This window comes from Trichoderma citrinoviride, assembly GCF_003025115.1.
Source record: "Trichoderma citrinoviride strain TUCIM 6016 unplaced genomic scaffold BBK36scaffold_5, whole genome shotgun sequence".
NCBI lineage: Eukaryota > Fungi > Ascomycota > Sordariomycetes > Hypocreales > Hypocreaceae > Trichoderma > Trichoderma citrinoviride.
The window spans coordinates 478-11387 of record NW_020194713.1 but is presented as its reverse complement, the minus strand read 5'-3'; the positions used below and the strand labels follow the sequence as shown (position 1 = coordinate 11387).

At 46.9% G+C, this 10910-nt stretch overlaps 1 protein-coding gene across 1 annotated transcript; it reads left to right on the top strand.

The window, feature by feature from the left end:
* Nucleotides 1-717: 717 nt before the first annotated feature.
* BBK36DRAFT_1158065 (polyketide synthase) lies at nucleotides 718-8778 on the top strand (the record flags this gene model as incomplete). Its single annotated transcript, XM_024894070.1, has 3 exons — nucleotides 718-1356; nucleotides 1430-5658; nucleotides 5736-8778. 3 exons carry the CDS (start codon nucleotides 718-720, stop codon nucleotides 8776-8778), a joined length of 7911 nt encoding a protein of 2636 aa, XP_024750544.1.
* Between the last annotated feature and the right edge of the window lie 2132 nt (nucleotides 8779-10910).

The following is a 10910-nucleotide window of genomic DNA, read 5'->3' as shown; positions in this document are numbered from 1 at the left end:
GAGGAAGGAGTTGTCTGCGTGTGGGAATACTAATAGGTAACAGAAACAAGTTCCAGGCCGAGCATATGAAGCTGGTCAAGGTATTCTACATATGTAACTGTTTCCAAGCCCGGCGTCATTGTCGTCAGCTGCATCGACGAGTCTCTCCATGGCGTATCTGCTCTATGGGTCGGTCAGTGAATCCTGTAAGCGGCTTGAAGACGTACGGACATTCTGTTGACAGGATTCGGTTGGAAAAGGCAAGGCTGTGCGGACGGAGAGCGGCGAATTTTGGACGTAAGCAATTAAAGTAAGAAAATGAAGCAAAGAAAGTCCGTCTTGGCAGACTCCGAACAGATTCCCAAGTGAGTCCGCATCGGAGTATCTCAACTCCGGATCCTAAAGTTGACGATTGTCTCTCAGGATAGCGACTTGAAACTCCATGTCAGCAGTATCAGGCAAACATTCTCATTACGATGGCGGGCAATTGTCAGTCAGCGTCGTCGATTTCCGACAGGACGAAGGATGAAGGCGAATCTCGCAAAGGTGCTAAAAGTGTATGTATAGACCACGACATTCCGCGTCTTGGTGACTGCATGTATCTCTCAGCTTGGAAGCATCAAGGTCCATTCATTCCGAAGGCTTGCGGTACTCAACATTACCACCCGGGGTGAAAAGCAGGGCAACTTCAACAGCGAAAGCGCACCATCATCACTCACTCGACCTGCACAGACAGTCATGGCGGCCTCAAGTATACGCACTCTGCTCATGTTTGGGCCCGGAGCAATGTCTCTGAACGAGGCATACTTCGCCAACATCTTGTCCTTTGTCAGCACGGATTCCGCGAGCCAGTGGGCTCTTGCTGCCATCAGAGACATTGAGAGCCATTGGGCGTCCCTCTGTGAGGCAGTCCCGAAGCTGCAACACACTCCAGGCGTCGGCCACGCGCAGAAGCTGGCAGAGTGGCTGCGGACAGGCACTCTCAGTCCTGGATCGACTATCGCCAGTCTCCCCAATGCTCTTCTCGGTCCCCTGGTCGTCATCGCACAACTCGTCGAGTATCTCCAGCACGTCGACTCCATATCGGCATCCGGGCTCCGAGGCGGCGAAGGCTTCCAGGTACCCTCCGCTTCCGATGCAGAAACAGTAGGATGCTGTCTCGGCGTGTTCAGCGCGTTGGTGTTGTCATCCAGCTCTTCTTGGGCCGAGTTCTGTCACAACGCAGCTGCGGTGGTTCGGGTCGTGTTTGTGCTGGGCGCCCTGTCTGACGCACAAGATGCATCTGATGCGTCGGGGCCCTCAGTTTCACTGATAGCCTTTTGGAGAGGTGGTCAATCCCTGTCTGATCTCAAGAAGGCCCTGGAAAGGTTTCCCGAGGTAAGGAGTCAAGCCGATATTCCATCATTCAAGCCACTTTAACGTCTCTTACTGACGGACTGTGACATGGAAGGCATACATCTCCGTCTTATACGACGAGAATAGGGTTACCGTAACAACATCTACTCGCACCGTGGCTGCTCTGAAGAACCATCTCCAAAAGGTCGGTATTACAACCAACGAAACAGAGTTCCATGGACGGTTTCACGCCGGCCAGCTGTACAAAGCCGAGCTGGAAGCCTTCCTCCTCTACTGCAAACGATTCCCTACCTTTCAACTTCCGGACGCATCCTGCGTTGTCGTACCCACGAGGGTCAACTCAGAAGATATTGTCACCAGCCAAGAGTCTCTTCTTGAGATCGCTTGTCGCGCATTTCTCGTATCGCAATTTGACTGGATCAAGACCTTCCGTTCTGCTGTTTCCAGCACCCTGCAGAACAGGGCCTCTCGCATCATCGAATTCGGGCCGGAGCGATGTGTCCCGCCAACGCTTCTTCGACGACTGAACAGCCAGGTCACCCATTTCGACTTTGAGGAGAGCATCAAGCGCACCAAGGCAAATCTGAGTCAAGATCAGGAGCTCCCAGCGGGAGTGGCCGAGAACGACATCGCTGTCATTGGAATGGCGTGCAAGGTAGCTGGAGCAGACGATGTGAATGAATACTGGGAGCTGCTACTGCAGGGCAAGTCACAGCACAGGGAGCTGATTCCCAACGACCGATTCGTCATGGAGACGCCTTTCCGGCCCTCCGAGGCTGGTAACGAGAAGAAGAAGTGGTTCGGCAACTTCATGAGCGACCATGATGCCTTTGATCACAAGTTCTTCAAGAAGTCTCCCCGCGAGGCTCTTCACATGGACCCCCAGCAACGGCTGATGCTGCAGGCAGCATATCAGGCCGTGGCACAATCTGGCTATTACAACGTGAACATGAACGTCCATGGCCCTACCAAAGTCGGCTGCTATATCGGCGTAGTCGCGAACGATTACGAGAACAACATCTCTCACACCACGCCGATCGCATTCTCGGCCACCGGTGCCCTGCGAAGCTACATCGCCGGCAAGGTCAGTCACTTCTTTGGCTGGACAGGTCCTGCGATGACGGTCGACACGGCCTGCTCGGCATCCACAGTCGCCCTAGATTTGGCATGCAAGGCCATCCTGAGCGGCGAGTGCTCGGCGGCTCTTGTTGGCGGCACCAACTTCTACAGCACGCCCATGTTCTTCCAGAACCTCGCTGCCGGTTCGTTCCTCAGCACGACCGGACAGTGCAAGCCGTTCGACGCAAAGGCCGACGGCTACTGCCGAGGCGAAGCTGTTGGCACCGTCTTTCTCAAGAAGTTGAGTCAAGCAATTGCCGACGGCGACCAGGTTCTCGGTGTCATCTCGGCCACTGCAATCAACCAGAACCGGAACGAGACGCCCATCTTTGTGCCCAACTCGCCGTCGCTCACCAACGTGTTCCGCACTGCGATTCAAAAGTCTGGCTTAGACGCCAAGGACATCTCCGTTGTTGAAGCCCATGGCACAGGAACCCCGGTGGGAGATCCGGTTGAGTATGACAGCATCCGTCAAGTATTTGGAGGCTCTGTGCGAGCTGGACAGGATGCTTTGCAGGTAGGATCTGTCAAGGGACTGATTGGTCATACCGAGGGCGCCTCTGGTGTCGTCGCACTGATCAAGATTCTTCTCATGCTTCAGCGAGGCCAAATCCCGCCGCAAGCCAGCTTCGACTCCATCAACCCTTCCATCAAGTATTCAGCGTCGGACAACCTGGAAATCACAAAGACGCCGCTTCCATGGAACCAGGAGTTCAAGGCGGCTCTCATCAACAACTACGGCGCTGCCGGCTCGAATGCGTCCGTCATAATCAAGCAAAGTCCGGCACAGTTGTCAAAGCCACCGCCGCCCGTCATCGATAGTGAAACCGAGGTGTTGCTCTCCAAAGACGGTGCTGGTGACTCTCAAAAAGTCCCGTTCTTCCTCTCCGGGCTTGACGAGAAAGCCATCCTTGCTTATGCGCAGAAGCTCCGCCAGTTTGTCAACTCCCACGACAATCTCGATATTCAAGACCTGGCCTTCAGCATCAATCGACAGTCCAACTGGTCTCTTGGCCGAGGCTCCGTTTTCAGCGCTGGTTCCATCGTTGAGCTCGACGAGAAGCTGGCTTCAATCGACACGTTTCCTATACGGTCTTCGCAGCCACCAGTGATTCTGTGCTTCGGTGGTCAAGTTTCGACTTTTGTTGGCCTCGACTATCAACTCTTTACGAAATCGGCAATTCTGCGCCGCCATCTTGACCAATGTGACTCGGTCTGCAAGTCCATTGGCGCAGGGAGCATTTATCCTCGCATATTCCAGAGCGACCCCATCGATGACCCTTCGATCCTTCAGCCGCTCCTCTTCTCCATGCAGTATTCGTCTGCTATGAGCTGGATTGACTGCGGCATCGTTCCGGCGAAACTCGTTGGTCATTCTTTCGGAGAGCTCACCGCGCTCTGTATCTCGGGCGTCCTGAGCCTACAAGACGGACTGAAGCTGGTCTACGGCAGATCGAAAATCATCAAGGAATCGTGGGGAGCCGAAAAGGGATCAATGCTGGCCGTTGAATCCGACCTGGAAGAGCTCGAGGGCCTCTTGTCCACCGTTAATGCGTCTCTGCAGGAAGGCAAAGCAACTATCGCTTGCTTCAACGGCCCAAGAAGCTTCACAGTCGCTGGTTCTTCGGCAGCTATCGATGCAGTGCAAAAGGCCATATCCAGCACTCAGCCTGCCCTGAAGCACAAGAGACTCAACGTGACCAATGCTTTCCACTCTGTGCTTGTTGAGCGGCTCAAGCCCGAGCTGGAGGCTCTTGGTCGTCAGCTCACTTTTGCCCTGCCACAAATTCCCCTTGAGCGAGCAACTCATTCACGCAAGGTCGACAAATTATCGGCTGTCTATGTTGCAGATCATATGAGAGAGCCGGTTTATTTCCACCATGCTGTTGAAAGGATCACTAAAGAATATCCAGAGGCCGTTTGGCTAGAGGCTGGCTCCAACTCTACAATTACGTCCATGGCAAGTAAAGCACTTGGGTTGCCAAAGGCATCGACTTTCCAGCCTTTCAATGTGACAAATAACAACAAGGCTCTGTCACAGCTTACCGACGTGACCATGAATCTGTGGAAGGCCGGTCTGCGTGTCTCTTTCTGGCCGCATTCCCGAGCACAAACTTATGAGTACAAACACATTATTCTTCCGCCTTATCAGTTCGAAAAGCATCGTCAGTGGCTGGAGTTCAAGCCCCCTCAGGCACTACAAGTTGCGGTTCAGACTGCTCCATCCACTGAAGCAGGTAACGGGACTCAGCAACAACAGCCCGTCGGCCTGTACATACTCTTGGATAGGGGCACGGACAAATACCGCTTCCGCATCAATACGGCAGCGGCCCAGTTTGTTGATGCCATGTCTAGTCATGCCGTTGCAAACACCCAGACTTGCCCGGTTATGTTCGAGACGGACCTGGCAATTCAAGCCCTCGTCAGTATTCACCCCGAGTTAGCCGATACCAGCAAATTGGACCCCCAGATCTACAATGTAGTCAACCGAGAGTATATCCACGACACCTCGGCAGAGCTGTTCATACTATTTGAGCGCCTCGGTCACGATGAAAACAGCTGGCTCTTCAAGGTAACCAGCAAAGGTAAAGACAGTGGAGAAATCCTGCACATGAGCGGACAGCTACACTTCCAGGCCTCTGACGATGCTCGCTCCCGCCTTGAGTTTGGCAGGTTTGACCGCTTCATCACACACGATCGATGCTTGCAGGTTCTGGAAAGCAGCGGCCGCTCCGACGAGGTGATTCAGGGACAGACCATCTACAGCGTGTTGTCTTCCAGCGACGTCCACTACGGCCAGAGACTGCGTGGCCTGCAGAGAATTGTCGGTCGATCGAATGAATCCGCGGGTAGAGTCGTGCGGAGGCGGTCAGGCAAGTCGTTTGTCGACTTTGCCCTTGGAGAGGTCTTTACCCAGGTCGGTAGTATCTGGGCAAACTGCATCGCTCAGAATCTGCGCAACACAAAGAAAAGGACCGTCTACATGGCCACTGGGATTGAACAGTGGTCGAAATCATCAAAGGTGTTGGAAAAGTTCAGCCAAAGATTGTACGACAACGATCCCGAACTTGAGTGGCATGTTCTGGCTCAGCATAAGCGCAATGCATCGGACGACTCCTTCACAACGGATATTTTCGTCTTTGACGCGGCATCTGGTAACCTGGAAGAGGTTATCCTTGGTATCAGATATGCCCCGGTGTCGCTGTAAGTACACACCTATGCCCAAGGTGCCATCTTATATATATATGCTCCCGGTTCCTCTTACTGACATTTCACTTTAGTAATCAACCTCTCTCAGGCTCTACAACCACGACAGCTGCTGTACCAGTAGTAAACAGATATGTGCCCTCGAGTACACCTTTTGTGCCGGTACCTGTGTCTACCACGTCGAAACAGACTTCCGTACCACAGCCCCAGGAAGTAATCAAGAAGCCGGTCAAAGCAGCAGCTCCCAAGAGAGATATCAAGGCGGAGCTCTGGCTCAGGCTGCGGCCTGTTCTAGCAGACATCTCTGGACTAGAGCCGGATGAGATCCAACCGACCGACGCCCTGGCCGACATTGGAATAGACTCCCTCATGGGAATGGAGATGGCGCGCGAAGTCGAGACGACTTTCAACTGTACCGTGGAACAGTCCGAGCTACTGAGCATCGTGGATGTACCAGGCATTCTCAAATTCCTGCAGTCTACGCTTGGTGATGAGGATGTTAACGACTCCTCCGAGTCCATGAGCACAGCCTCCTCTGACGCAAACGTTCACTCACCACCTACCTCGGGCTCAGAAATGGCATCACCGAATCTGAAAGTATCTTTCGGCTCGTCAGATGGCGCTTCCGACCTGCCTGCTTCTGCTGTTCTCGAAGCCTTTGGTGAATCCAGCTCGAGGACCGATTATTTCCTCAAGGCTCGCGGCTGTGCTGGCTACCTTGACGGGGTCTCCCAAAAGCAGACAAGGCTGTGCCTGGTATTGACCGCTGCAGCCTTCAAGCAGCTCGGATGTGATCTCGAGGCCGCCAAGCCCGGAGAAGTCCTGCAGCCTGTCCCCTTCGTTGAGCGCCATCGTCGTTTCCACCAATATCTGTACAGCATGCTCGAGGAGACGCGGATCATCAACATTGACGGAGATGTCATGACGCGAACAGCAATTCCGCTGCCTTCTCAGTCCGCAGATGCCATCTTGCAAGATCTCATGCGGCGCCACGCTGACAACGGGTCTTCTCACCAGCTCGCCTACAACGTCGGCTCTCGGATGGCCGATGTGCTCTCAGGCAAGGCGGATGGTCCGCAACTCATCTTTGGCGATGCGAAGAACCGCGAGCTGGTGGCAAACTTCTACGGTGAACTGCCATTCAACAAGCTGTACTTTGAGCTAATGGCCGACTTCTTCACCCGGTTGGCAGCAAAGCTGAAGCTCTCTTCCTCGCAACATGGCGCTCCTACACTTAAAATCCTGGAAATGGGAGCTGGCACCGGCGGCACGACAAAGGTGCTTGTGCCTGTTCTGGCCAAGCTGGGCATCCCCTTGGAATACACCTTCACCGATCTCTCACCTTCCCTGGTGGCGCAGGCCAAGAGGCGATTCAAGGAGTACCCCTTTATGAAGTTTGCTGTTCACGATATTGAACAGCCCCCCTCTGATCCCGAGCTTGTCGGCTCGCAACATGTTGTCATTGCCAGCAACGCAGTGCACGCAACTCACTCACTGAGGGATTCGGCCCAGAACATTCGCAAGTTCCTGCGGCCGGACGGATTCCTCATGCTCCTTGAGATGATGAGGACTCTTCACTGGGTCGATGTGGTCTGGGGCACTCTTGAGGGCTGGTGGCTGTTTGACGATGGCCGAACACATGCCATTGTCAATGAACAGCGATGGGAGAAGGAGTTGCTCGCATCAGGCTTCAAGCATGTGCGGTGGACTGACGGCAAGCTGCCAGAAGTACACGTGCAAAGAGTTATCATCGCTCTGGCCGGTGATGCTGACGGAGATCTGAGCAACATCCCAACTCTAACAAGCTCCACGCTGGAGGACGAAGAGGAACATCATGGCTCCAAGCTTGACGCGGAAGAACGAAAGCGGGTGGCTAACACCTATGTCGAGAGCACGATCCGAGACTTTGCAATTCCCAGATACGCAGGACCTACCTTGAACACAGAACCGGGAAGTGGTGCATGCGTCCTCGTCACGGGAGCAACTGGCAGCCTCGGTAGCCACCTTGTTGCGCACATTGCCAGCTTGCCCTCGGTTGATACAATCTACTGCTTGAACCGACCCAGACCCGGCAAGAAGGGCCAAGAAGATCAGTCTCGCGACCCTCTGAGTCGACAGCTAGAAGTACTGGCATCCAAGAGCATTGAACTGAGCGAAGCGGAGATTGGCAAGCTGCGAGTCATTGAAACAGACTTACCACTGCCTCAACTTGGTCTGGATGAGAGCCAGTACGAGCAGCTGCTCAACAACGTGACGCATATCGTTCACAGCGCTTTCCCGGTGAACGGCCTACGCTCGCTGAAGCAGAATGAGTCTCAACTCACACTGATGCGCAACCTCGTTGACCTTGCTGCCGGCGTATCGGCTCGTCGCCCGACCGAGTTCAAGTTCACCTTCCAGTTCATCTCCTCTCTGTCCGCAGTAGGCATGTATCCAAAGGTCCACGGAGAAAAGAGGGTACCCGAGCAGCAATGGGATGTCGACAGCGCTCTTCCCAACGGATACGGTGAAGCAAAGGTCATCTGCGAGCGTGTTCTGCTTGAGACACTGGGCCAGCATCCCGATCGCTTCCGTGCCATGACGGTTAGACTGGGACAACTATCGGGTTCTATGAAGACGGGATACTGGAACCACATGGAGATGCTGAGCTTCCTGTTCAAGTCTGCCCAGACGCTACGTGCTCTGCCGGATGTCGATGGTGCGGTGTCCTGGCTGCATCTGGAGGATGCCTCGGCCTCGTTGGCTGATTTGCTTCTGCGCGACGCGCCTACATGCCATGCTGTTTATCACTTGGACAACCCGCAAACCAGAGACTGGAAAGATGTAATTCCCGTGCTCGCTGATGCGTTGGACGTCCCTAGCAGCCACATTGTGCCCTTCAAAGAGTGGCTGCGAAGGGTGCGTGCCTACCCTGGGGAAGACCCGTGGGACAACCCTTCGGCCAAGGCGATGGACTTTTTCGAACACAAGTTCAAGCACATGTCTTGCGGCGGAGTGACGATGGCTACGGACAATGCGCTGGAGCATTCGGCGACTTTGCGGGCTGTGCGCCCTGTGAGTGATGAGTTGGTGCACAAGTATATCCAGGCGTGGAAGGACAGCGGATTTTTGCGATGAATAAGGCATGAAAGATTAATAGTTTAGTTTGAATAGGGCTCATTGTTGTATGAATGTTCCTTAATCTTTGTTTTACTATCTTTGCTCTGCTTTCAAGTGATTGAAATGTACCTATGAGAGACTCAATACAAGCTACCTACATGTAGTGTAAGGGGGCGTACGATCTTCTAGACCTATGAGCGTGTTATATGCTTTCCACTTAAACAATCTGAGGAGATGTTATTATCTGTCCTTGGGAATAAATACTATGGAAATTGTTTCCTTATTAACGTCTGTAACTATAGTCTAGTAAGATGCTATAGAAATACTATTTATATTAAGGAATAAGGTAACTAAAATAAATAATTAAACACTAGACTTAAGTGTTATAATAAATAATAAGTATTATAATATAATTAAAAGAATAATAAAAAGACTAAGCTAGCTAGGAGATATATATAAAGATAATAAGACCTATATATAGCTAGTTAAATAACTAAGTATATAATTTATAATATCCTTAATATAAAAGAAGTATAATATCCTTATTATAATTAAGATAAAATAAAGGTATATAAACTTATATAATAAATATAAATATAATAAAAAGGAAATTAATAATAGTTTTATTTTTTATTCTTTTTTTTTATTTTTTACTTTAAGTTTATTATTTAATACTTATAATAAGCTTATTATAATTCTAAATATAATAAGTTTCTTTTTCTAGTTTTTATATTAGTTTTTCTTTTAATACTTACCTTTAAAAAGTTATTTTATTAAGAATATTATTACTTAAGACTTAATAATTAGTTAAAATATTACTTTTATAATTAATTAAGAGGTTATTTTAATAATTAACTATATTATTATAAGTTATATATTTTAAAAAAGTTATTTTAAAAAGGTTATATTAATTATAATTAATAGCTATAATTTAATAATTAAAAAGGTTTATAACTTATTAGTCTTTTTATTTTTATCTATTTTAGTATTATATAACCTTTTTTTAATATTTAGTTTTTATTACTTTTTTCTTTTAATTATTATTATCCTTAATATTAAAGAAAATTACTTATAAAAGGTTATTTAAAAGTTAAGTTAAAGTAGTAAGTATACTAAGTATAAAGCAGTTTCTTTTAAAGTAATTACTAGTATAGTAAGTATATTAAATAGTTTTAGTATATTAATATTTTTAATATTTAGCTTAAAGATAAAGTTTATATTAAATATACTAACTATAAGTTATAATAATACTATTTTAATCTTAAAGGAATTATATTAAATAAAATAATAATTTAGATTAATTAAGTATTATTATTTTTTAGCTAATAATAATAATTATAGCTTAAGCTTTAGTTATTAATATTATAAGCTAGTAATTATTATTTATAAAGCCTAGTTTATTTAATTAAATAGAATCTATAATAATAATATTTACTTAATAGCTTAATAAATTATTAATTATTTAAATATTAATAATACTAAAAGGAATATCTTTTATTAAGATTATATTAAACTTATTTTATAAAAAGAGCTTTTAGCTATTATAATTAGTAATAATTAATATACTGCCCTTTATATAAGTAGCTAAATTAGCTTTAAGGTTAATAAAAAAAGAGTTTATTAATTAAAAAGGTATATTACTAATTATTTAAGAAACTAACTTAATAATAAAGTATATATTAACTAAATTAATAGAAAATATACTAGTTTTTTCTTTTTATTTATTTATAATATTAATAAAAATAAAGTTAGACTTTAAGTAAGCTTATTATAATAAGCTATTAGTATATTTCTTTTTAAGCTATTTATAAATAGCTTAAGTATACTAGTTTTAATTATTAATAAAGGTTATTTATTTATAATATAATTATTAATTAAGCTATTTATAAATATTACTAAAAGCTTAATAATTAATAGTTAAAGTAAAATCTAGCTAACTAGCTTTTTCTAGTTAATATAAAAGACTATATTTATATTATTATATAAAGATAGCTTAATACTTTTTATTTTAGTTTATAAAAGCTTTTAAACTAAATTACTTATTATCTTTTATTTATATTACTAGTATAATAAAAAAGGCTAATATTAATAAAAGGTAAGTGTTTTTTATTATTTAACTAGCTTTATTAATAATAATAAATAAAAAAAAG